Source organism: Gallinula chloropus, assembly GCF_964237585.1.
Source record: "Gallinula chloropus genome assembly, chromosome: 6".
Taxonomy (NCBI): domain Eukaryota; kingdom Metazoa; phylum Chordata; class Aves; order Gruiformes; family Rallidae; genus Gallinula; species Gallinula chloropus.
In genome coordinates this window covers 21,423,206-21,449,905 of record NC_140091.1, presented here as the reverse complement: position 1 = coordinate 21,449,905, position 26,700 = coordinate 21,423,206, and the positions used below count along the sequence as shown (strand labels likewise).

General features: G+C 45.3%; 1 protein-coding gene across 1 annotated transcript in view; it reads right to left on the bottom strand.

Moving 5' to 3' along the window:
- Positions 1-21,300, bottom strand: part of RGL1 (ral guanine nucleotide dissociation stimulator like 1) — a gene marked incomplete at both ends in the record, with an annotated part of 49,991 nt that extends 28,691 nt beyond the window's left edge. Inside the window, 3 exons of the mRNA XM_084266275.1 lie at positions 2,836-3,044; positions 20,122-20,232; positions 21,274-21,300. Of these exons, the coding sequence (XP_084122401.1) occupies positions 2,836-3,044; positions 20,122-20,232; positions 21,274-21,300 (347 nt within the window). The remainder of the gene's footprint in view (positions 1-2,835; positions 3,045-20,121; positions 20,233-21,273) is intronic.
- Between the last annotated feature and the right edge of the window lie 5,400 nt (positions 21,301-26,700).

The following is a 26,700-nucleotide window of genomic DNA, read 5'->3' as shown; positions in this document are numbered from 1 at the left end:
TACCACAGCTCGCAACCCCAGAGATCCACAGTACTCCAAAACCATAACTTAAGTTTCAATGATCTTACTCCCAGAGCTCAACGCTGGAGAATTCCACTGCGGGCAGGAAGGCCAGGGCAGAGCTGGAGGGCTCACAGATATTCCAGCGCACCACAAAGTAAACCCAAACTAACCAACTCAAACGTGCAACCCCTCCGATAGCAGCAGCCCAGCCACAGTTGCAAGGAGGTCAGCCTGGGCTGGCTTGGCCTTGACTACCATGGTAAGACCACTCGCATTATCTGGAATGGCTTGTTTAAGACTTGCATCTCCAACTACACTGCAGACAGACATAACAAAGAGTTATTTGCTCCAGTTGTTAGCCTGTATCTGTGACAAAGCTGAAAACAAACTCACGGCTGCTTGACCCCAGCAGCTTAGGCTGACCAATACACTGTGTCTCGTTCAACCTCAGTTCCCAGAGCGGCAGTGAAGCCTTGGGAAATCTCAGTGTTTTATCTGCCCAAGGGGAAAAAGAAAAAAGCATAATACATGCATAAAAACTTCCAGACTTGTATTTTAATAGGCCCAAGTTCTTCTCAGTTATCCTGAGAGTGTCCTGGTCCTGTAAGGCTGCAGAAGGAAGCAGGAGAGTAGCTTTAAGGACTTCTTAAATCAGAAAGGGTCCTCAGAGATACAGACCACAGAAGGCATTTTGCCATTGCAACTTCACAGAGCTAATCCAAACACCGCAAGAAAAATCCTCTTAGCTGAACTGACAACAGGGTAAGAACCCACTTCTAAACAAGCTAACACCTCGATCCTCAGTGGCCACAGCAAGTCCCACAGGAGTGTGCACGGAAGAACCACTGCTTGGTCTGAAATTTTCCAGTGCCTTAATGGCCTCTGTGCTTTCTCGCCAGCAGATTCACCCCCTGCCTGTACTTCTTTTCTTGGGATCAGCACTACCAAAGCCATATAACTGAATAGATCCCTTCTTTCTGACTCCTGGCTATGCCCAAATTCACCTCTTGCTCCTACCTGGCCTCCCTTAGCTCTCAGTCCTACCTCCTGAGCGCCCATTACTGGTGTTTGCAATTCCAAGCGAGTCCAATTTTTACTTTCTGGGTACTTCCCACTGCCTTACTGCACAATAAATGCAGAGAGTAAGTAGGAGCAGCCTCACGAACAGTACTGCCACACACCTCGGTGACTTCCATCCCTTCACTAGGTCGAGCTGTGAAGTTTAACCTATTTTTAAATTTGATTCAACTCTGTCGTTTCAGTATTTGCTCTCACAGACCTGCAGACTGTGTTTCCAAGTAACATCTCACCAAAAAGACACAGTGGAGGGGTATTTAGAGAACTCTGCTGATGCTTCTCAGACTGCCCAGGACAGAATCAAGACGTGCTGCTGACATCATATATGTTACACACTGCTCCTGTCCTGGAGCTAAAGGGAGAGGGTTTCACTCTCCATCACCATCGGCTTGGTAAGGTGACTAAAATACATTTTAGCTACCAAATAAAAGATGGGTTTTCCCTCTGCTGGGGAAAGAAAGCATGAGGTTTTGAATAATAATTACCTTTTCATATTGATTTTTCAAAATTTGCTGTGAAATCTTAGAGCAAATTTTAAATCCTGTGTTTAAATCCCACCAGAGATATACAAGGTGACTTTTAGGATATAAATCCATAACGCAGTAATAAAAAGCGGGCACCTCCTCTACAGACCCAGAGAAGTACAGACCTCTTCCTCACATCTCCAGGTGGAACCCTCCTCCTATCTCTCAATGCAAGAGCCCTGTGTGAGCAACAGGTCATTAAATACGGGTTAGGAGGAGTTAATGATAGAGATGATCTGAAGAACAGCAGTTTCTGCAGGCTTCCACTGGTGTGTTCTCACCAGCTCCTGGACAAAGAGCCATTCACTGCCCAGCCTCCTATGAATGCTTTGCATACAAAAAGAGACACGAGGAACAAAAGGATCCTGTAGCCCGCAGAACTTTTCAGCCTTGCTTGGTGTTTGGGAAGTTATAGACTCTGCTCAAAAGGGACTGGCTGAGGAAATGAGACCAGAATGTAACGGGTTGTGCTGAATATTTAGATACTGAGAGAGTAGAAAACACACCCCTGCTTCTCTGTTAAGGAGGAAAGAGAAGAAGAGCTGCTCTTCTAAGTTGCTATGTGCCAGAATGGCTGTTTCTGTATATCACTTGGTTTTGAAAATGCAATAAACGCAGTACTCCCAAAATAAGATCACCTACGCATCAGGCATGTATCAGTTAGAATTTTGGGAGAGAAAGCTGATGTTGTGGGTTCTAAGTATTTATAGATACAGCAGCCATGACTTCATCTTACCATAAAAGCTGTTCTTGTAACATTAAGCAGCTCTTGTGCTGTCTGAAAAAATTTACAACTGCGTGTTCGTGTGAGGTGATAGAAGGGGACAGTGAATTTGTTCTTATGCTTGCACACATCCCTCCCCAAACAGAAGAGTTAGGACTGAAAGTATCAGCATCCAGCAAAGCATGGGGATCCAGTCTAGGTATGACTTTGCAGCCCACATGCTCTGGGTCGGTTTGGGGTTTTTTGGGAGGGGAGGAGCTATATTCATTTCCTGGTGTGGGTCCCAGTTTGGTTCCTTAGTAGTCAGGCACTGCACACTTTCCCTGCCTGTAACAGGGGGTGGGGTATGGGCAGCATGTGTTTCCATGCTTTATGTTTATGCTGAAATGCTGAATCTTGTAGTATTCTTGACATCTGTCCATCAGGTCATCAAGTCTAAGTCCACTATAAGTAAGAGAAGCAATTCCTGACATGTAAATGATGGCTCATTTACATATTGGCTCTTACCTGTCAAGGAGAAGTTCCAGTACTTCCTTGGTAGAAGCAAAGGCTCTGTAGGTGGAGAGAAAGATGCTGATGTAGGTGAAATCATTATCTCCAAATGCTGTTAGAAGGTTCTCCACCAGTTTCTCCAATGTTCCGGCTTTTATTGTCCTGATCTTGTATGTTTCACACTGGCTGACAGTATGTTCTGGAGGTAACTGGTCTCCTTCAACCTACAAAGTTGGGAGAAAAAAAAAAACACAATAAAAAAAAAAATCAAGAGCAAGAAGCCAGATCCCTGACACAGCTTTCGTGGTGAAACACAGATGGAATTCCCTCTTTTCACAGGAAGAGTCAAATCTTTATAGTTACTACATGATGTTGTCAATTTTGAGTCTCCAAACACCGAATGCCCTACCAAATCATGGAAGTTTTAGTAAGTTTATCTTTAAGACAGTTCCCTGACATGCTCCACAATACATTTTATCTTCTGCTCTGAAGTTATCACCTGATCCCATCGTATATTATCATCTAAAAGAAATTCCATTATCCCACAGAGAAGAATATTACCAGAAGGAACAACAGTGATAATTCAGTGTCTCAGCTTCCGAATAAACATGCAAACTGAGCACAACTTCAGCATCAAGTTGCAGAAAAGACTGACTTTGGGTTGCCACACAGAACCGAAGGTCAGGACCACATTTGGATGCGAAACGTTTCACGATACCTCGGCAAGGAGGGTGTCAAAGCCACCTGGCAGGTGTGCCACTGTGACACAGTACAACCACTCTGGAACAGGGAAGACATTCTGCACCGCCGCGTTTAACTCTTTCATCTTCTACCCAGCAAGATGACCCCACTCCACAGTGCACTGATTTACACCACATCCTGCTCGGTGCGTGAACGCCCCTTGCTCACCAATGCAATTGTGTACCAGGGCAGAATCTGCTTCCAAGACTGATACGTGCACAAAACTTTCCATTAACTGCAACACTGAGACTTCCCCGAGACATCACGTTAGGAGAACGTTAAAAAAATGCAAAGCCAAATCCAAAGCAAAACAAAAATCCAACCCTAAACCCTGAAAAATCCCAAACTGAGTTTGTCAGCAGAACATTAAACTGCTAGAAATAATCTTTGGAGACTTTCAGGCATTGTTTGTGTTTGTATTATTTTAGTGATTCTGCCTGTAAGTTTAAAAGGAAAAAGGACTTGGCAGACAAGCTCCGTAACAGACTTTGGGAGTAAGACACTGTGGGCTGAGTTAGCATGCTAACAGGAAACCGCTCAGTCTGGATTTAATCAAGAGGCCATCTCTTCACTGACATAACCAGGCTACCCGAAGGCAAAGGAGTTTTCATGTTTGCTTTTGTGCTGTCTGTATCTACTGCTGCTAAAAGATGCTCCTAAAACTCTCACCCAGCTGTGTCAGTGGCATGTGGCAATCAGCGTTTTGTGGTACCAAAGTCACTGCAAGTTTTTGTGGTGGTCTCTGCATCAAAATGACGACCAAAAAAACAAAAAGCAAACAAAGAAAAAGGCTCTCTAGCTTCTTCCCTTCATCTCCTGTGATGTGTCCAGCAGCCTAGCAAAGGTCCCAGACCCCACCATCTCAGGGCTCCAGTAAGCTTCTCTTGGTCCTCTACCAGGCTAAAGATGAGCACATTTAGCATCATTTTATAACAAAGGTCTCATTCTGATTTTTCAAGCAACAGATTACAGTCTCAATCTGCAAGCACAACTGAGGGGCACATAGCTTTCTACCAGGTAGGCAGCACCTTTCCAATGCAAACGCAGACAGACTAAACTGCTGAATATTCCTGCAAGTCGCTCTTTTTCTGGGCTGTGCAGGCGTGGATCTAGCGTAATTCCAACATCCCTCCTAATCCTCCACAGAGCTGTACCTTCAGAGGGGCCCACTCTCTTTTAAGGCGATCATCTTACAAAATGTTACCCACGTATACAATTCCTGCTGCAGCAGGAGAGCCCCATGCAGCCTGGAAAACATTCCGGCTCAAAGTTCCTTCAAACACAAACCAACTCCACAACCAGCTGCAGATGCCCAATCCTGAAGGAGCTGCAATTGGTTTCCAAGCTGGTGACAATTAAGGTCCTGACCTTGCCCCATACGGGCTGGCTTCCCAGTCCCCCTGGGCTCCCTGTGAAAGCGCGAGATAGCCACAAGTACAATTGCAGGATGAGGAAGAGATATGAGTAGTAGTGTAATATCCAACAAACCTCATCTCCCAGCAACAGCCTCCAATACAGGGCTTGAGTAAGCAGCTCCTAAAGTTACAAGCAGCGTAGTCATCTGCTTGTTACAGCAAGTTGTCATCAGCGTAGCTTGTTACTAGGTGTGTAAAGCAAATCATGTGCAACCTTTGAGGCCATGATCTTTTCCCATCCATTTTTTATCTAGCCAGGATGTGCCAACTGCTTACCATTTTGCCTCCTAATGATGGAAAAATAAAGCAGAATTTGCCTGCCACTACCAAATTCCCACGTATTTTGCTCAGTTTGAGAGCCAAAATACAGATCTGGATTCCACAGCTTCATGGGCCAAAAGTACAAACACCATTAACCTTCAGTGGGATTATAAATTAATTATCAACTCCATCACTCCTAAGTTTATGATACATCCTAGGCATGAGGGAGTAGAGATGCAAGGTTCAAACTCAGAACAGTACAAAACCAGGTTGTGCTGCCCAAATAAAGGAATACAGAATGGTCGTTATTCCAGAAATAGCACTGGAAACAATCACTTTTACCCCCCCAAAAGCCCACTGGTCTGCAGTTGTTTTTCCCCAATGCAAATATCTATCTAGATTCGGAAAGCGGGAATCGTGGGATGAAACCAATGTAATTGTTTCTCATTAGGCAGACTGGAAAAAAAAATACTGAAAGAAAACAACAGGGATGAACAATAAATAAATGAATCAGATATTCTTCAGCCATTTAGAGCATTACCACTTAGCTAAAACCTTGTTTTATTTAGAGATTCTACAAAATCATTTTCCAGATCACCCATCTAGCTTGTGTCTCAAACTCCATGTTTACCAATTTTTGGCAGATTTTTAAATGCTTTTAGCTCCTTGCAGCTTTTCTGGATGGGGAGTTTCCCACTTTACCCATCTTTATTAACTTACTGGACAGCCAGCCGATGCTGGAATAAAACCGGCTAAATCGCAGCAACTTACAAATTAACTAAAAATAAGGCACATTAATCAAGAATTACTGTTTTTTTTCACTGTTATGCTAAATGCCCATCAGCTTTCACCTTCTGAAAGGCAGGCAGAAGCTGCTTTTTGTGATTTTGCCCATATTTTTCTGATACAGCTTCCCCACAGACAGGTTCTCTAGCATCTACAGTCATCCTTGGGGAAGATATAAAAATAAAAAGGAAAAAAGAAGTCAATAATCATGGAATGGTTAAGCTTCAGAATCTCCAGAAACACCATCATCCTTAAACACCAGTCTGAGAGAAGAAAAACCCAAGACATCCTTGATGTAACATGCAGTCACGCATCACTTGAAGCGGCAAGATGAAACAGAAAAAATGCTTCAACAACAGGATTCCACAGAAAAACCAGACAGAACTGAAATAAATTGTCTTTGAGATGCTATGTAAGACTTCTACTCGCTTTAGTCAAGTATTTTCATGAAGAACAACTTATTTGACAGAGCATTTCCTTCCACCAGAAACCTCAATGAACTTGACAATCGAGCTCACTCCTCTTTAAGAGGAAGAAAGCAAGACCGTCCCGTACGCGTGCCGACAACTAACACCCCCGACAGCTGACAGTCATGCAGAACCGACTCGATTTTGCACACATCCATGTTTCCTCTTGCAATCCTGGTAGTATTTAAGAGCCTTGCATCCCACCACTCTCCAGCCTGTCCTTGTCTGCCACCCTGCAGGATGCTGGGCCTGGAAAACAGCTTGTGTTGAGATGAGACTCTGGATTTGAAGCCAAATTGCCAGTCTAGGAAACAGGAGCTTTGGGTTTGGGTGGCCAGATCTCACGCAGCCCTGCAGACCACAGGAAGCATAGATGCTTGCCTCTGCAAGAGCGGCTGCTTTTATCATACAATGCACTTGGAAGTAACACGAATATGGATGGAGGTCTCTGCAGAGTTCTCTCCCTTTTGCTAGATCCCATTTCCTCCTTGGGATGCTGCTGAAACCCAGAATTCTGCACACTGACTGCACCAAACTCGGAAGCCAAAATAACTTTATGAGCTCTTTCCTATGATCCGGCAGCCAAGGGTATTCCTGGATTTCCAAAGCTCCACCCTTTTCCTTTCCTTTCTTACCACATAAATAACCTCTTGGCAGCAACCCAGAGTTTCCAGGACCAATTAATTCCCTGATCGTTATACAAAAGGCATTCTCAGTTTCTCGCATCCTTAGAGCTCACAGCCTGGCTGGTATCTGTCTGAAGAGCTGACAAACAGTAACAAAAGCTGTGGGTCAGATTGAGAGGTTAAAAAAAAAAAGAAGGAAAAAAAGAGAAAGGAAAAAAAGCCTCTTGGAGAAATGCTGTTGCTCAGTTAGAACCCTTTCACTCCGGCACCTTGCAGCTACTTAAAGCCACTCAGGGGGGAAAAATAAGAAAGAACAGCATGCCATGGTGCTGAGCTGTGCTTTCTAGCACCTTCTGAAGTTATGCAAATGTAGGCTTGTTTGGGTATCGGTGAATTTTGCTCTAAAGGAATCAAAGCGAAAGCAGAGCACCCTCATTTACACATCACCCTGATGCGTGCATCCAAAGGAGTTTAAGCAAGCGCATTAAGAAACTGAATCTTCAAAGAGGTCTACGGACAAATGACACGTTGCCCAGCTCTTCCCAACAGTGGGACTTACTCAGCCACGGGGCATGTAAAATCCTCCCGTGAATTTGGCTCGCTTCTTAGAGGGATCTGTGCAACTCTCCATCTCTATTTGGTACAATTTACGCACTTACTTTCTCACCCCTTCCTACCCACAAAAAATTCCTTCTCATCCCGACTCCCACCTCTCTCACCAGACGACCTTTGGAAAAACCCACCAAGACAAAAAGCCCTCGCACCCTCTTCTCTCGTCTGCCTGGCTGTCTTCAGTAAGCGAACCTGAAACATCGGGTTACTTAGACCCTTTTCATTTCTGATTGTCATGTTTCACAGGTCTGCAGCTCACCACGATCTCATTCTCTCTCTTAAGCACGCTGGAGACCTGTTATTTTCCTAATACGTCAGTATGTACAAATACTCCTTTGTAGTGGTTTTGATCGGACGGTCAAGTAAGAAAAGCAAGAAGAAGAAACCAGTAAGTCAGGTAAGACTCCTGGTCACATGCATTTTAGACTGTTTGAGGAACAGCTGTCATCAAGTGACATTTACCAGATACTCTATCCTAACCCAGCAGACAGTGTGGCCCGTGTTGAGCATCTTCCCAAAGTCCTTCTGGATTAGATGAGGGTTACTGCTGTGAAACTCAGCATCATCCTCTCTCTGGTGCTGAGGAATGCCAAAATGCCAAACTCAGAAGTAAATAAATACTCAAAATAAACAGCTAAGTGAGCAGGGCACAGGAATGAAAGTGAGGAAATGGGTTTTATTGCCCATTTTGGCAGTAAAACCAGCGCATTTTGTAAAATATTTTGACTTCTGGAGGCAAAGGAAGTGTTACTCAGCATCTCCACGAGGCAAGAAATCTACTGAGTCTCTTTGGACTCGCATAAACCAGCCAGCGATTAACTATCCAAACTAAAGAAAGCTTTTACAGGTACGGATTAGAGAGGGTCCCTAAGAGGGAACAGGCAGCTGGGGCAGTTCCTCTGTGCCCCACAAACAGTAAACGGTAATTACTGCTCCGGCCAACAACCCTTACCTTAACTTCTCTTCCTCCCCCCTACACTCTCACTGCTTCCAGCCTGTCCTGGAAGTCTGTGGGTGCCAAAGCCTGCCTACAGCTCCCAGGCTGAGATACATACTGAGAACCAGAAAGGAGAAAGGAAGGGGTGTTGAGCAGGTAAAATAGCACCAAAGGCATCAGACAGCTCAAATACTTCACTCGGTTCTGAAACACCTTTCAGTAGATTACAGACTACAGACACATGCAGACCAATCCTACAGCTACCTTCTCTATGACAAACCCTGCATTCTGTATGACAAGCTATGTAAGCACACGGCAACTAAATATACTGCATACCTACACAAACCACTGTGTCTTTGCAACTGCAGCACCCGGCCATTAACCCATCTCTTCTGACCCAGCAGCAGAGATTTGTATTTTGGGTTAAGAATGTTAGGTTGCATGACTGCAGCTGAACTTCAATCCTTAGGCGATGGCCACAAATCAAAACAATCACATAATTATGTGGAAGTTTTGAGTCAGGATGCAAAATAAGTATAGGTTGCAAGTAAAGGGGAAAGAGAGCAATACGCGTAAGATGAAACAGAAATAGTTCATATTTACTGTCCGTTCTCTTTTTCTGGGGGAGAGGGGATGGTTGTTTGATTACCCATCAGGAGTTAATAGTGTGCTTCTGTTTTTCTCTGCCCTGTTCACTCAACAGTCACCTGATGTGTTCCAGACAAAACGACTGTTTTCGCACGAAGAACACTGCAAGCCTTCGGGTTTAAATAAGTGTGCAAGAGTTCATTCACAATTTGTATGCTACAGGGAGCCAGCAGACCAAAAGCACAGCCAGAATCAATCCCAAGCACTCAATGGGAGGAATGCAAAAGCCTAAGATCTGACTTCCAAATGAAATACGTTATTGTTGCTTCTGAAACATTTCCAGCACCAGCACAATGGCTGCCACGTCAAAACATAAGACACCATCCCTGCCCTAAAGGGTTTTTACTCTAAAAATACAAAATGCGCCGCAGGTATGGCCAGAGATTACTATAAACCAAGCAAACAGACAAAAGGATGTGTAGGCATATCTTCACAATCATTTTCTTGTTGGATTTGCATGTAATATTTAAATTGGTTTCCAAAGGCGCCTCAGGAGCACCTAGATAACTAACCTCTTTCACACCGAAGGCAACAGTTAATCCTGAAGGGCATACTGAATTGTCATCTGCATCCCAACACCAGCAAACTACTACCAATAACTGAAGGCCACTCTGCACTTGTATCGAGTCATTTTATGCGGATTTGGTGCATTCGAGCTTTTATGTAAGATTATACTGGGCACAAACAGAGGAAATAAAATAAATAAATAAAATAAATCAGAGGAAATAAAAACCTAGGTAGCTCTTTAACATGTGGTGGTTTGTTTCTGCTTCTGGATGTATAGATACTCAGAAGTTTAGATCGTTGATTTTTAAGGGTCGAAGCCAGAGAGATCATGACATCTAAGCCTCTACACGAGAAATACCACACGTCTCCATTTCGAAGCCCAACAGCTATGATGATTTGAACACCTCTCTAAGTGTTCAGTAATTCCATATTGTTTCATCGTTCCAAGACCTTTCAATAGAAAAAGTCACTTTATAGTAAAAACACGTTGTTTTTCTTGCACAAAGAGCCCGTGGACTCCCCAGAAAGGAAGAAACAAGTAGTGACTGTGAGGAAGGTTGAGCCTTCCTGAGGAGAGAGGCAACTGCAAAAAGCAGCTGAAGGGGCGGGACGGGAAAAGAAAATAATCCCTTAAATTGTTTTCATAATGAAAAGGTGGGAAGAATGTAAAACAGATGAAAGAACAGAATATAACAACAGGATCACTCCACAAAAGCACATTCAATTCCTACACCTTATTAGTGCCAGTGCAGCCTGGTGGCTGCAGGCCTAGGCCCGAAGCTGGAGGCCCACGCAGCATCCGAAGCTGCAGCGGCCCACTCTGATGCGGCCACCCTCCACAGGAGAGGCACTCCTCCCTGTGCCACGCTCCCAGGGTTCTGTGGGGAGGCTTTAGGAAGGAGGACACAGACTCTGGTGTTGCATGCGGCAGCCCCTTGCTCTTCACAGAAAGGATTAAAGCAGCCAAGTGTCAGCATCTGTGAGCTGCAGAGTATATTGCTCTCTGAAATTCCAACAGAAAGACCATACCGCAGAGTCTCCAGGCACATCAGGAGGATCTTGTCCTGCTACAGAGCTTTTCCTGCATGTCCAGAGTTTTCTCTCTCCTAGGTTTGAACCTATATACGGTCATATTAAAGCACACAAGTTTGCCCCTACAGGTTTGCCCCCTTCCTCTGATAATTAAATCTCAAAACAAATAGTAACTTTATTACTCTAGAAGAGAAGTTGGTCGGCTCAAGCCGTGAGGTCAGCCCTTAGCAAACAAATACTGAGCATGGGACTCCTGACCTGTCTAAATCCAGCATCACAATCATCCTCGACTTGGTACAACGGGGCCATTACAATAATAATTCAGGAGGTCAGTACCATATGCAGCCATCAGCATCTTCTCAGTGAAGATCTCACTTTGGTTTGAGCAACGGGAGGCAAGAGGAGCGGCAGTGGCTAAGGGACCGCCATCACAAATTTCAGTGGTGTCTGCAGCATGGGATAACTTCCACACTGCGGTGGGGTTGAGCTACATGAGGATGGCTGCAAAAGCTGGGATGTTAATTGGTATTTGGACCCAAACTGGTGGCAGAGAGGAACAAGTAAAACCTGATCACCTGAGAGAGCAAAAGGTTAATGAGCACTACCATGGAAAATGGCAGACAGTTTCACACCTACGGTGGAAGCCACCAGAGCTTTATTTTGGTTGCCAAAGCTGTTAAAGGGTAGCTCTGATGGGCAACAGATGGCTTGTGCAAGCAAACCTAGCAAAATTTTAAAGAGGCCAGCAAAAAAGTCTGTTGAAAGTACCACCCTCAAAGGTCACACTGTGGCACAGCGATCAGAGAAAAGATCTGAAGGGTGAGTAGGCAGAACATTAAATCTTTCAGCACAACGCTTGGAAGCGACAACAAAAAGCAAACAATTCTGCAAAGTATAAATAAGGGGTACCAAAGCAAGTCAAAGGACATTATTCTTCCACTGCATAAAAGCTCTGATGAGACCACATGTAGAGTACCATACTCTGTACTAGCTGACTTATTTTTAAAGCGGCTATTAGGAAGTTGAATGGGGCAAAGTGCAACCCACATGATTCCTACATTTGCAGAATCTAAACTCCGACTTTTATTTTACACACACACAAAAAAAAAAATCAGGATCTGAGCACCCAGAGTTCTCATCAACCAGGAGGAGGTCATAGGACTGCTGGAAAACCAGCCCACAAGAAACTCCCATACTATGTGGCAATATGGCCCTGACATCTTTGGACATTAAAAGTTCTCATGATTCTTTTTATGAGGGGCTGTGTTCAATTTTATTCTGCCTCGTTAAGTATTTGCTGCAAACAAATTGAAACCAGAACTTTAAAAACAGCAACACATAATAATTGTCATTTTAAACTAAACTAGAGGTTTTTCCCTCTGACAGTGGCCAGATGCTATAGAGGAAGGTGGAGAAATAACACCCATAATGTACAGAATAACTGCTCTAAAGAGAAAGACTCTTCTCAGCTGCTGGAGGTGTTTGCTTTATACCTAAAAATCACAAAATGTTGCATGACTTTTGTTTTAAATCTCATATAGTATTCATGGGTTTGTTCTAATTATTTGTATAAACATCTAATGCTTCCTGAACCCTTCCAGACTCAGTTGGACTCACTCAGTTCTTCCAGCAGTGAGTCCTTCAGGTTAATTACATGCAATGTAAAATGACACATTTCTTTTTCCCACCCCTTGCTTTCAAAACCACCAAACACTCCCCGGAGCGTCCCTTCTCCACTTGCCGTTCTAAATGCCTTCGCTCTCTCTTCCTATTCATTGCCAGCACAGAGCTTCGATCCTGTAAAGATTTAACACATGTGCTTATTGCTAAACCTTCACATCGACCTTCGTTGCGCCAAGATGCAAATTTAACAGTCCTAGCTTCTCCAAATGCCAACAATCCCTTCTCATCTGGGAATCCCTTTCCTACTTCCCTAATGTTTGAGATGAGGAACACTCAAAGCGCTACTATGGTCTCCTTATTATATCTTCTAAGCTTCACTTCATTCCCCTTCACTTCAGCTTAATATCTGAGCTTGCTTTTGCAACTGGTGTAGCACGGTGGGCAAATGCTTCTGCTGAACTCTGGACTCTCAGAAGTTCAGGTCTTCTCCCCAAGTGGTTTTAATTAATTCACTTCTGGTCCTAAATTGTTTCAACGTGCTGCTGCGTATTGTTGAGCAGCTGCTCCTTGCGGCACATACGCCACACGCAGGGAAGATATCCACGTGATAACACCACAAAGCCACTAAATAAATAGCACCGTGCAACTCTGACGGCTAATTCGTATCCCCCAGAACTTTTCCTAATGCTTCAACTTCTTCAGAAACCCCCAAATTAAAAAAAAAAAAGCAGCCTTTTTAAAGTCACATTGTCCCAGAAACACTTTTCTCTCCTCTCTTCCCACCCCCCCTAATAAAGGGGAACTCTACCAAATCCCAGGCAACAGCACAGCTCTGGAGTTTTAAGCCCTACCCAAATGGTATTTCTGTACTATGCAACATTACTACATATTTCACATCGTCCAGTGAAATTTTGTGACCACGCTTTGAAGGTTATTTGGATGAAAGCTCATGTAAGAATGCAAGATCATTATCGTTTCACTTGGATACGTTTTTACTTCCCTTCCGGTCCCTAAATTACTGGTGGCAGGGTGCTGAACAGAACCACAAAGCAGCTGTGTTCAGGCAGGTCGGAGGTGGAGAGATTTCCACAAACAGTGAATGGATTTCTACATCCACTTGCAGCTTTAAGATTTCATTGAAAAATTCCAAAACAAAGCACATTCTTACACCTGTCAATAAAATTCTAATCCCAGAATGTGCAAAAACATAACACAGACTTCACAGTTGGGCCCTAAGTGTAAACTTACATGCTGGTGTACCACCCATGAAGAACTATGAGTTACTTCTCAAGAGCTTGTATGGCCACTGAAGATGAAGAGAGAGCATTTTGGGGGTGAATCAAGGGCAAAGGCAGCTCTGGGAGACCGCAGGGGCAAACCGTGACAACTCCCTGGAGACAGCTGCTGGTCAGCTGCTCAGCCCTTTAGGAATGAGGTCCAGATGGATCCGTGATAATGATGAGGAGATACAGAAAAGTACAGTAAATGTATCAAAATACCACCCCAGGGTTCAAAGAATGGTCTGTCAACCTAGTCCACATCCATGGGACACGAGCAGCTTTGATGCTGTCCGAGCCATCCACTAAAAACACAGCATTTCAAATACAAGAGGGACACACTGGTTTGCTGGTGGCTTTTTAAAACCAAAGGTCTTACGCACACAGATGGTATTTTTCAATCTCTGATACTCCCTTACCTAGCAATGCCAAGACATTGCACACATTCTGCCTCCTGTTTACAAGATGCTACACAAAGGTGAGCAAGAAGAGGATTCCCACAGAGTTACCATTCATTTACCCCTCTCACACAAGGCATCCCCATTTTCTTCACAGCGCTAGGCCATAATATGCTCGCTCTGCACTCGTTCCTTCACACCGCTGTACCCCCTTGGAGTGCTGGCTATAGGAAGTTATATATTTAGAAAAACAGATTCCTGCAGCGGTAGTAAAAGATGCAAGTTCAAAGCCTGCATTTACACACTGTCACCAAACATTTTTAATTAGCTTTACCAAGGCTAAATTTAAATCTGAGCGTGACTAATGCGCTCGCAATGCTTCAGCCTGTTTCTTAAATGAAAACATCAAAACCCAAACTGGAAAACTAATGGTTTCTCCAGGGCTATTCTCTTTACAGCATCTCAGCCCAGTTTGTATGCTGCTTCTCCCAGGCTTTCCGATGACACATCGCCACGTTCCTTGCCAACACTTCTTTAACCCAACAAGTGACCTAGATCTTCTGGCGCTCAAAGAAAACACCAGTTTCTTCTCAGAGCAAGCTGATTTAATTCTTTTTTAGTATTCCTTTCACTTATTCCTTCTTGAACAAGCAAGGTAACATCCAGAGATGTCAGCAGCAAGACAGCTAAGGTGCTACACCTCAGGGAGAACCATCCAAGAAGTATAGTTTACAGAGTCAGGCATCCTGGCTGTTGGAGGAATTCCCAGTGGGGATCAATTAAGTACAGGACAACATTATATGCCTACCTGTCACAGGGAAACCAAAAAGTATATCAAAAAGTGAGTTTCCCCACGTACACAGGCTTGCTATGAGATTTCTGACATGCAGCCACACACAACCAGAGCAAAACCAGACCAGCGCAGTCCCCAGCAAGGCCTCCCTTTACCTCTTGCTGTTCCACGTAACACAAGGACCATTTGGGACCGATACCTCTGCACAGCCCTGTAGGAAGGGAGGCTGCCCAGGTCTCTGTCCCTAGTTCCGCGTGGCCTCGCAGAAGTATCCCACAGCCTCAGCTCTGTGTTATTAACACCCCAAGATTAAAGCACTGACACCCTGTCACCTTTTGACAGCTTGGGATGGGAGGTTTTAAGCTCCTCTGAGAGCATGACACGGCGCTAACAAAACCAGTTACCCTTCTAATTAGGCACTGTGTATTCGGAACTGGGAAAGTAAAAGACAGTAATCTTTCAGGCTGCCATTCGAAAACTCATAATAAGCTCAGGTTTCAGTTCTGAGCGGCTGTTCCACACGCTGCTGTCGACCGCATCAAAGAGTGCTGCTTGGAATATCCCCAGAGCAGAGGTCTGGGCCTGAACCTGAACCGAGAAGAAGCAAGCAGAGGAGTATTCCACACTTATGAGGGCTGTGATGCTAGGGTAGGTCCACAACTGAAAGAAAGGACAGGAGGAAGGAGCCTACTCAAAACCAAAAGGCAAGCCATATGAGGGGCCAAGGCTTTCCTTTTGATAACTCTGTACCTGTCTATAGGTCAAATTAATTTGGTCCCCTCTGAAATCTATCTACCTTCTCTGCTGGTCTCCTGCAGCTGACAGGCATCTTCCACCATGCAAAACCAATGTGAACACACCCCAGCTTTCTTCCTTCTCCATCTCCAAGATAGTTCCTTGGAGAAAGACAGCATTCAGAGCAGACAACAGCGCAACCCAGTTTCTGTAGGGAGCCTGTCAGCTCCTTGAGAACTGCTTTTCTGCTTCTGCCAAACATACAGTCAGAACTACACCCTGGCCTTGGTCCGGGCGGTCAGGACAGGCTGCAGGGACCTGATTCCAAAGAGTCTTATTTAGCCAAAAGGGACACACATATGCTATAAATCAAGAGACAAACCAGCAAGCTGCAGCAAGGATTGAGACCAGCCAAGTCCTTGCCTGCTGGTTGCACAGGAAGCTATGCTTGACAAGAACATCTGGGACTTAAGAGTGAGATAAAAAAGAAATTGGAGCTGGCTCAGGAGGGCATATGGGAGGGCAGGAGCAGGCTCAGAGAAAATTTGAGGCTTCGCATGTTCCAAAAACGTTGATGATTCCAGGCAGCACTTAAATCGCAACCCGTATTTAGGAGACCAGTGTTAGAAAGGAAAAATAAATCCAAACTGAAACTTCTTTTATGATCTACTGTTTGTGTCAAAGAGAAGGTTACGTCCTAGGTCCTACCTGGGATACAGATTACTTAGCCACAAGTTTTTGTGATGTTTTTCTGACTGAACTCTTCAACACAAGCTTCCTGCCAACATCTGTGACTGCAGAGGTGATTAGGAGCCAAACTTGTGGTCACAGTGTGAGACAGTAATTCAAAATTCATTTTTTAAACACCAGAAGATTCTCAGAAAAGTAGTTATCAAATAGTACCAGCACTAAGAAAACACAAAAATATTTCATAATAGACTTGGCACTTTCCAGCTCTTCTCCTTTCAGAATTTCGAAGGTATTTAAAGCACCCTTCTTAAAGCAGCTCATGTATAGCTTTGGAAGCTTTTCTCTAGCATGACGTAATGCCATTCACAGTGATGCTGACGGTCCACTCGGGACCACTCCAGAAAGCCCTTTCCTCGACCTCTTCTAGAGGGTGCCATCCATACATACAAATCTCTGCTTCTCTATCCTCCTCTCTCACCAAAAAATTTAGGCCAGGTATCTTGGTTTCCATGGCTTTCATGGCTTCTTCCCAACCTCAGCACCATCTGTCTCAATCCTGGAGACCTCTCAAGGTCTATCCCAGAGACACCAAGACCCACTTTTTTTTTTTTTTTCTTTTTCAAAAAAACACCTCCATGCTTTCTCTCTTGCTGAGCCTGTCATGTTTGGGAGGGATCCTCTCCCAACATCTCCAGAAGTTACGTTTGACTTCTCAAGTTTTGTTACCACTCTCCATTGCCTCCATGTCTGCAAGTAACTTAAGAAAAAACATTGACTGCTGCAAAACCCACACCACCACCTTAAATACCAACTGCCAGCCAAGGGGACATACAGGTGTATGTACAAGCCTCACTGGATGTTTAGTCTGTAAGTTCTTTCAGGGCAGGATAGTCCTCGTGCAGCATCCATCACAAAACAGAGCTACTACAGCTTTTAATATTTCCTAATACTGCAGTGCCTAAAGTCTTACGCTTCATTAATTATCTAGTGACTAAGCATTCAGCAGCAAAACCAGTAACTATTATTTCAATTTCAATAACAGTTATTAATTTAAAGCTAGGAAATTTGTTTATACAAAAGCTTCACGCTTTTGAAGGCTGTGGCACTACCCATGACTGCGTTGTCACAGCCTCTTTGTCTTTCATTGTTCGTACAGGTTTGAAACACAAGACAGACACTTCTGTATTTTCATAGACAAAAGTATACGGTGCTTAAGCTGTAATGTTATGACTGGGTTTCAAACAGACCACTCTCTGGTAACAGGGCCAACCACTTGAGAACCCTAGCTGGGTTCTCAGGACAGAGAATTTTGTGAAAGGCTTATTAAGAGATTTGATAAATGTGCAAAGTTCATCCACTTACAGCTACCTGCACGAGAACGTATTTAAGCAAGATTTCGAGCTTTTCAGTGATTAAAGGACTTGGTAATAAAACCCAACACACTCAGAATAGTGAAGACCTTCATATTCCTTCCCACAGAGGTTCTGTGAAATCTTCAGTCAGATCTGCATTCCTCTCAGACCCATCAAATCGTTTGACATCAAGCACTTTTCAGCTGAAGAGCCTCCAAGTTGCTTCACAAATGCACCTTCACCAAGAACCAACCTCACCGGACCAACCCCCTACTCTACCACCACCAGTATTTCATAGCCACACGCAACAACCAGGTTTTAAGACTCGGGGGTTTTCAGGTCACCAGGAACTTGATCTGCACAGATAAACCAGGAGATGCTCAGTGCTTCAGAGAAGGGCAAACTGCTAAGCAGACCTTTACAGGGCCCAAACTGATATTAAAAATATGTCAGATTTACCTTTTAAAAGGTAAACATAGTCGGTAACAGCGACTATGTTTGTCACTGAAGGCTCAATACTGCCTGGCATACAAATAGGTTGTTCTTCAACCTGAACCTGACTTATGCATCATCAGACCACCACTGATAAATCCAACTGCCTCTTAATTTAGTGCTATGAATCTCAAAGCATAGAAAAGATTTAACATCATAACCCCCTTACAAACTCCAGATTTGAAAAAACAAAATCAATCAATCACCTGATGGCAATTATGAGAGAGCCATTTCTGCTTTTCAAGGCAGGATTGCTGGGGGCGGGGATGGCTCTTCATAAATGATGCTCTGGGTTAGAGGCTATTTATTGACTTCAGGACCACAGTAAAGCCATTAACAAGATCACAAAAAGAGCTTAAAATAGTTTTATGTTCTGAAGAGCTTGAAGGAAACAAACAGCCCACATCTTTAAAAACATTTTAAAATCACACGTTGATATTTTTTGCCCATGAAAGACACTAGCCTGGGAGCTGGTCACCAATTTATGGCCAGAACAGGTGCAGACTTCTGACACACTACCTCCATCCCCCAAAACAGGGCTCAATTCTGGCCTGAAAATACTAACACAAGCCACAGAAAGTCAAAAGCCACTTCCATGCCTTTGCCCTCCTATCAAAATCAGCACCATCAGCCACAGAGATGATCTCAGGAACACATAGGTGCTCTTCCTTTGAGAGCACAAACGAGACCTGGCAAACTCCTTCTACATATGAGGAACAATGCACCTAAAAAAGGATAAAATTCTACTTTTTTACAGGACGTTTATGAAAGACAGACACATTCAAAATGATCTTACACAAGATCACCAGCTGGGAAATTTACAGGAGCTCAAAAATACGTTGTAGTATTTTTCCTGGTAAAAAAATCAGGAGGCAGAGATGGGAAATGTGCCACTCAAAGTAGATTCAAAATTATCTATCCTGATTAGAACTCCACGTGCTTCTTGGAAACATGGGAAGAGGAGAATACTATCTGTATTCAGGGCAGAACTTGCTTATCTTCCTTGACTCTGGTTCTAACACTGCTGTATTGCTTTGTGTCACAGAACTTCACAAGACGACTATTGGATACAAACCTCTGGGCAGTTTTAGAGGTCTTCAAAATACCATCAAACCAAGTCTTACTTACTGCCTTCGATCTCAAAACCAAAAAGTTAGGAATCTAAGAAAATAATATGGAAGCTATGGCCACCTCCTGAAGACCCAGCTCTGACTGCCACAGCTGCACCGATTCCAACCAAGCAAGGACATTTTCTGTCAGCTGGGCACTGGCAAAGGTGAAGGCACTCAGCAGCGTGCCAGATCGAGTGTGTGTGCATTTAAGCTCAAATTTTTTACCACTACAGCCTTAATGCTTTGAAACACACCTTTGAAAACAGCACAGAGCTGTCACTCTTGCAGAACTGCAGACAGTTGATGTCTCATCTAGCTGAGAAAGATGAATACAAGACCCAAAATACATTTACTTCAGTCCTGAGGAAGCTCATGCTAACTTTTAAGAGACCTTCGTTTGTTAAAACACCAGGACTGTTTGCTTGGGAGACCAGAGATAGGCTCCTAAGAGCAGAAACAAGTCACAGCCCAGCCTGAAAGAGCTGTTAAACGTTCAGCTTCTTGGGCTGTAAGGTAACATCCTTGTTTCTACACAAAGTATGATCTGATCTATGGCCACAATGGGTCAGATCTTTTTTTTACATGTCAAGAAAAGAGGAAGAACATGGGCAGAGAGTTATTTCGGATGACCCAGACAGACAACTTCAGTGTTTTGCATTTAAAAAAAACCAAACCTAGCGAGAGCAGTCAGTGCTAAAAGTTAATATCATAACGATTCATGTGGAATTCAGCTCCCCAGAGCAAGCTCCAAAGTCCATAAGCAGCCTTCCAAAATGCCCTGCGCCAGCCTTCCTTACCTCTAGCCATCTTGCTCCTTTGTTGGCAACCTGCTGAATCTGCACTCTTTTCAGGGTGACATGGTAAACAGCTCCTTCTTCTACCTCTTCACCCCCGTCTTGAATGGTGATCTGCCAGGAAAAGGGGAAAAAAAACAGAGAGAAAGGAACATTTTCCCTTTTTCTGCTAACCACAATCTATACCAGGTGCTCAGCCACTTCACGCCGAGCTGAGGGCAGAAGATGGGCTGCACAAAGTAAATATGACAATCAAAGCGACACGGGATACTTTTAGATTGAGGGAACACTGGAGATATTCTTGGCAAGCTTTCCTTTCCTGTGGTATCGAGATACCCTCACTTTCCATTTAACTGTTTTTCCTAGACTAGCACATATTTTAAATAGTTGTATAAAGTCTTTTCTAAGGAAATAGTTTGGTTTTGATTAGCAGTCTTCTCTCCCCTCTTCCCTCCCCCCCTTTTCTAAAGCAATTAATCTCTTTGGCTTTTCATTTATGGAAGGAATTGCACGTTTTAAAACTGTTGAATTACTTCGGCAGACAGCCCTTAAACTTTGAAGCTAACGAGCATTTAAAATACAGCAACCCTTTATTTCTTTTGACAGGAGGGATCTAAAGCCCTCACAGTTTGCTTTTCCAAACCCTATTATTTCAAGCTACAAAAAAAAACCCCAGCCAACCAACCCAACTTCAGAGTCGACGCTTTAAAACTCACAATAGAAAGCGGTCGAAAAAGACAGAAGGAAAAAGAAGTGCAGTGTCTTCCAAACTTGAGCCGAAGATGTGCTGCGATAACTCCTCATTTCCTCGCTTACTGACCGTACAAAGGAGCGCAAGCCTCCGCGACGGGGAGAGAAAACACGAATCCGAGTTCCTCCGAAGGGCTAACCTTCCTCCCCAAAGGGCTACCCCTCCTCTCCAAGGGGCTAGCCCTTCTCCCCAAAGGGGGCTAGCCTTCCTCCCCGCGTCAGGCGCGCACGCACACACAGTTAGTTACTCCTGCGGATTAAGCATCGCTGGGGAGCGAGGAAAAGCAAAGCGGCCCTGGGAAGTGGCGGGCAGCGCGCCCAGTCACCCCGGCTCCCCGCCGACACCGGCACCCCGCGGGCAGGGGAAGGGATGGGAGGGTGGGAGCGGGGGGAACACCCGGTTACCATTTTAGCTTTCCACAGCAATTTCATTCTCGATGCCTTCCCGGGCGCCTCGACGGGGCACGCCGCTGCTGCCGCCGCCGCCGCACCGCCCTGTCAGCGGCCGCCGCCGCCGCGGGCCGGGCCGGGCCGGGCCGAGCCGAGCCGTGCGGCCCCTCGGCTCCGCGGCGCGGAAGGCGGGAGGGCGGCCGCTCCAGGCCCCGCCTCGGCCCGGGCCCGGCCCGGCCCGGCCCCGCCGAGGGGCTTCCTGTTTATCGCGGACAGCCCCGGCCGAAAAGTTACGGCGGGTTCGCTCCTCCGTGCCCGGAGCGGCGCCGGGACCGGCAGCGGGGCCGGAGCGCCGCGGGGGGCGCTGCCCAAAGCGGGGCGTCCGCCTGCGCCTCCCCGTACCGATGTCCCTGGAAGAGGGACAAGGCACGAAGGAAACGCCTCCTCCCAGCCATCGCCCGGGTGTAGCCGCGCACCGGCGGCCCGGCTCGCCGGAGGGGAGCGGTGGAGGCTGGGGGGCAGGTGCGGGAAGTCTTTGGGGCTTCCAGTTAAAAGCTCAAACTCGCGAGCGGCAGCAAGTTTTAAGCTCGGTTTAACTTCGAACTCGTACAACTTTGAAAGCGAGGAAGTTAAACGCCGCGGTAAAGCCTAATCCCGCTGCGGCGGCCGGGCGCGACAGTGCCGCTGCCCGGCTCTGCAGAGGCGTGAGGAGCCCGCCCAGCCGGCAACTCGGGGCTCAGCAGTGGAGGAAGGGCCTTTCCTCCTCCAGCACAGCCGTGCTGGAGGGGCAGGAGGAGGCCGCCCCGCTAGCTGGGGGCACCCCCAGACTCCCTCCCCCGCAAGTCCATCACTCTGCGGCCACGAGCGGGAAACCTCCCAGTGAGGGGGTAGCGAAAGCAGGGCTGCGCCGGGGGCCGCGCAGGCGTGACGAGCCACGGAGCCAGGAGGAGCAAGGAGCAGAGCTGCCAGTTCAGAGATGGGGAGGGAAGATGGTTGAGGGCCTGCCTGGGGGAGATAAGGCTTTGGGGGCATAGGGAAAGCATTCCCACCCAGCTGCCCTGCACAGCCAGCACTGGAAAACAAGCCCTGACTAACTTCACCTGTCCCACCTCAAGAGAATGACTCTTCCTAAGCAAGAAGAAAAGTTTCTGTAATCTATCATATTTCCCACCTACCTCTCTATAGGTTAAACCCACAATTGTATAGGTAAAGACCACAACACCCTCATTCCTCTCTGCGTGAGTCACTTGCTCCCAGACAAGCCTGGCCAAACCCCAGCGCCCTGGTCTGCCCAGAACACTAATTTCAGTCACCTCTCAAGCTGGCTTTCATTGCCCATTTTGTCAGACCTATAAATGTAAGCAGAGAAGAGTTGTCTGCACAATTTATGCTAGAAATCAGTGGTAGCGATAAGGCTCGAACCAGAGAATACCAATCTCCTGACCCCCAGCACCAGCAACACCTGTATTATCATATTTATACACAAGCATTACCACCAATTATCTCAGGAGCAGTGCTGGCCCAGAGACCGTTATCGCTTGCAGCTGCTAACATCAGGAAGCATATGAAAGCAAGGAACATCATTTTAAGTTACAAACCCAAGATTGAGTTGTGTTGTCATGGGTCAACTGCTCTGATTATTTGCCAGGCTGCACACTTAAGTTATTTGCCTAATACTGAAGTGATCCCAAATACGCTGAGGCAGATACCGACTTTAACAATCTGACTAGAATGTAGCGTAGCTTAAAAATCAACATCTCAATTTGCCAAAGTCCTTTGGCTTTTCCTGCAAAACTGCACTGATGGCAGCTATTTTGCAGCTCAACAGATTTCTGAATAAGCCTCGAGGATGATAGATGTGCAGTGGGATAGTCGGTTCTGTGGTGTCCCGTCAGCTGATCTGGGAGGGAATATCAGAACTAGCCTGAGGGAAAAGCTCACTGTCTGCGCTGAGAGCTATTGCTCTGTAAGGATGAGGCCAAAAAAACACCAAGCCAATATTAAAATAGTCTGTCTTTTGTAGAAACCTTCTGGACCTACTTGACTGAAACCTTAATCCGGTTGTTTTGTTTATTTATCCCTTAAATCTATTTACATGATTAAGCTCCTAGAAACTGTTCCCGATAATTGGTTTAGCTGCAAAGGGAAAGCTGCAAGATGGCCAGGACAACCTACAGCATAATTTAGGCTGGCAAATGAATTTAATCTCTCTTGAGAGATACTCTACCAGGTATGCCAGTTCAGAAAAGCACATCAGCAGTAGCTTTACCTTAGCGTAAGCTCAAAACACATCGAAGGAACTAAATCCTTAAGATTCTTTGATGAACTGGAGCCTAGCCCCAGAAATCAAAGTGAATCACAGGTTCAAACCTCCACAGGACCAAGTCTTCTCCCCACAAGAATTACATCAAAGACTGCATTGCTTAAAGCTGAGCAATCACTTTTCAACAGATTTTCAGTGAAAAACTGTCCAAATCCTCTGTCAATTCTAATATTTGCTGTTTTCTAGTTCCTTGGAAGTCTGGAGTCTGTCGATACCCATCTCCCTCGGGAAAAGAATATTCATAGGTCAGGGTGGTATCTGCATTAAAGCAGCTGATACGGGATGGGATGGTGTTTGCCTTCCTTATGCCGCAGTATTTGCTGCTTTCCAGCTAAACAGAGGTCAGTTTAAAAGTACTACCTTGTTTGACAGAGCTCATCCATATTTACATTAACAGACCTCATAGCTACAACCATGTTGTAGCACAAGAAGCAGAGTGCAAGAATGTCTCTGGGGCTGGTAGTGTCTTTCAAAGAGAACAAAACGTGCTGAATGCAGACTTACAGAAGGACCTGCTTTAACGCCAGCTCCTGTCATTGACTTTACCAAAACATGCATGTCTGTGTGTGGATACATAACATATATGTATTTATTTAGACTTTTCCAGAGAAAGGATTGTTCTCAGGCTAGGCTCCTAAAAATATGCCTTAAGTCCAAACATTGGTTATTTAATACTGGAAAGGAGGAAAAGCATATGAAATGTTTCACATCCATTCATCTGTTATGTAGCATCAAACCGCTTCATTTGAGACCAAGAGACAGGATCAGAATGCACAGGAAGAGGCAAAGACAAAGCAGGCTCTGGTGAATCTAAAAGATGTCCTGTAAAGATGTCAAGGACTGAAGCACAAAACCAAGTACAAACAGTCTGTAGCTTGGTTTCGTGGAACCGCTGTTTTGCTCCTTGTACAGACTCTAATCACAATACCGATCTGTACCAATGAACCACACTCGTGGTCAGCCTTGTGTTAAGTGTCTGGTTCTTTCCAAATCGTGTTCACATGTAATAACTACATTCCTGCTGTAACCAAGCTCTGTGCCTGCCCTTTCTACTGAATCAAAACTGTTCCTCTAACACATGGGAGCAGGTATTCCTTCCCCCTCTTGACAAGAGACACATACAAACCTACTTGTGGATGAAACCTTACGCTTCTCGGAGTGAAATGTTATAGAAGAAAATACTTCTGAGTTCTGGAAAGTTCTCAGACTGCAGATCATTGACCGCTTACAGCCCAACAAGGACTTGCTGACTGTCCACTGAGAAATAAGTTAGTCACAGAGTGATGATTTTTCCTTCTTTTCAGCTGTTGCTACAGCTGGCATGCAGATGCTTTCACGAGAAGACAAAGCAAAAGACCTATAAACCAGCTGGAAATAAAGGCTTACTGCCTCTGCTAGGGGCCTGACACACGGAGAGGAGGAAACAGAAGTTGAAGATACTCAAGCAAGGAAAATACTAGGGAGAGCAATGTTGTGTTTCAGTGACTGCGGACTTGGACCTGTAGCCTGGCTGCAGAGAGCTCCCTACCCCAGGTTACCAAAGGAAAGAGACCTGGCAGTGTTCCTTTATGCTGAGCACACCCCAGTTCCTGCTTTCCTCCCAGTTACACAGTGAGTTTGTGAGGGAGGGCTTCAGATCTGCTTAACATTCTGTGTGCACCAGTCTCACCTACACCGGAGGCCCTTTACAGCAGCAAGTACCTCGCAGGCACATACCTTGTGCAGTCATTTCCATCAGTACAGGGGCAATACTTTGCACCTGCTGCATGCTGATGTAGAGGGCAACAGAGGTGAGCCAGGTCCTCCATCCTCCTCATTTGAAAATAAATTAACTTGGTTATTTATAGTCTTTCAAGAAATGAGATGCGCTGTCGCTACACGTCAGCCAGGAAGAAAAACAGTTGGGTTCAAAAATTAAATCTGAATTTCAAACCACTAACTAATCAAAGCAACAGAAATGTTATGTTGCACATGGGATATCTTTCACTGTCTGCAGCCTTGGCAGACTCCTTACTCCCATGCAAAAGGGGAGTAACAATGATGACCACTCTGAACAGCGTTGGAAGAGGTGACAGTCCTCAGCAGCTCAGTGATGGGCCAGGTCCGCAAGTCCAGCATAAGCTGTCTGCGCCAACACTAGAACTAGAGGCCTTCAAGTGATTGGAAATATTAACCAGTTGCACTGTAAAATGCCAGAGGAAACACAGCAGAGCTCCCATACGTAAAAGTAAATTAATGATTCATAAAGCTGTGTAATTAACAATGCTAAGTCCAAAAAATGCCGTAGTTAAGGAAGCGCATCCAGCCTTCCCTTGACCTCTGTTTTTGCATGTGATCGCGATGCGATAGGCATGCCCCGTTTCACAAGCTGTGCTGTCTGACAGGCTCTGGCATACTTCCGTCCAACCTCAGACCTAGGTGGCATATCTCCTCCAGGAACAGCAAGTCCTTAGACTTCCCTTCAGTAAGACTTCAAAGCATCATATGTCACCAGTAAACTGTACCACCTGCAACACCACATGGAGAGTCGAGGGTGGATTTTACTCCCTCAGCCCTGGACTTTTTGGCTCAAGAGGAGCATCCATAGTGCCAGCATACCTCAGAGCCTCACACCTGCCCCTTCTCAGCCTGCAGAAACCTGCCTTAGTTCCTTGGAAACAACCTGCAGGAGCAGGGATGGCAGGTCCTAGGAACCTGGGTCTCAGTTGCACACATCGCAAAACATGGAGAAACTTTTCCCAGGCCACAAGCGCTTTACGAGGCCTTCCATCCCTTTTTCACGTGTCCCTGGATCTTCAAAGTGATACCTTTCTACAGTTCTGTGCTGTGTGACACGCTCAGGTGCTCACAGCAAACCCTCTTTGACCGCATCCCTTTGCAAGCTTCGAAGGAAGAAACCAAACCTGGAAGTTGTAACTCACTCACCCAGATCCAAGTTGAAACCAAGACGCTTCAGAATTGCCACTATTTTAGCCCACGGGCCTTAGCCCCTCGTGCCGCAGAGCTGCTCAAGAGAAGGCAGCAAAAAGCCTTTATGGAAGGGGAAAATAGTTTTCCACTCTCCTCATACTTGCACATGGATGAAATGTTTTCACTCAAACTTTCCAAAAAATTTACCT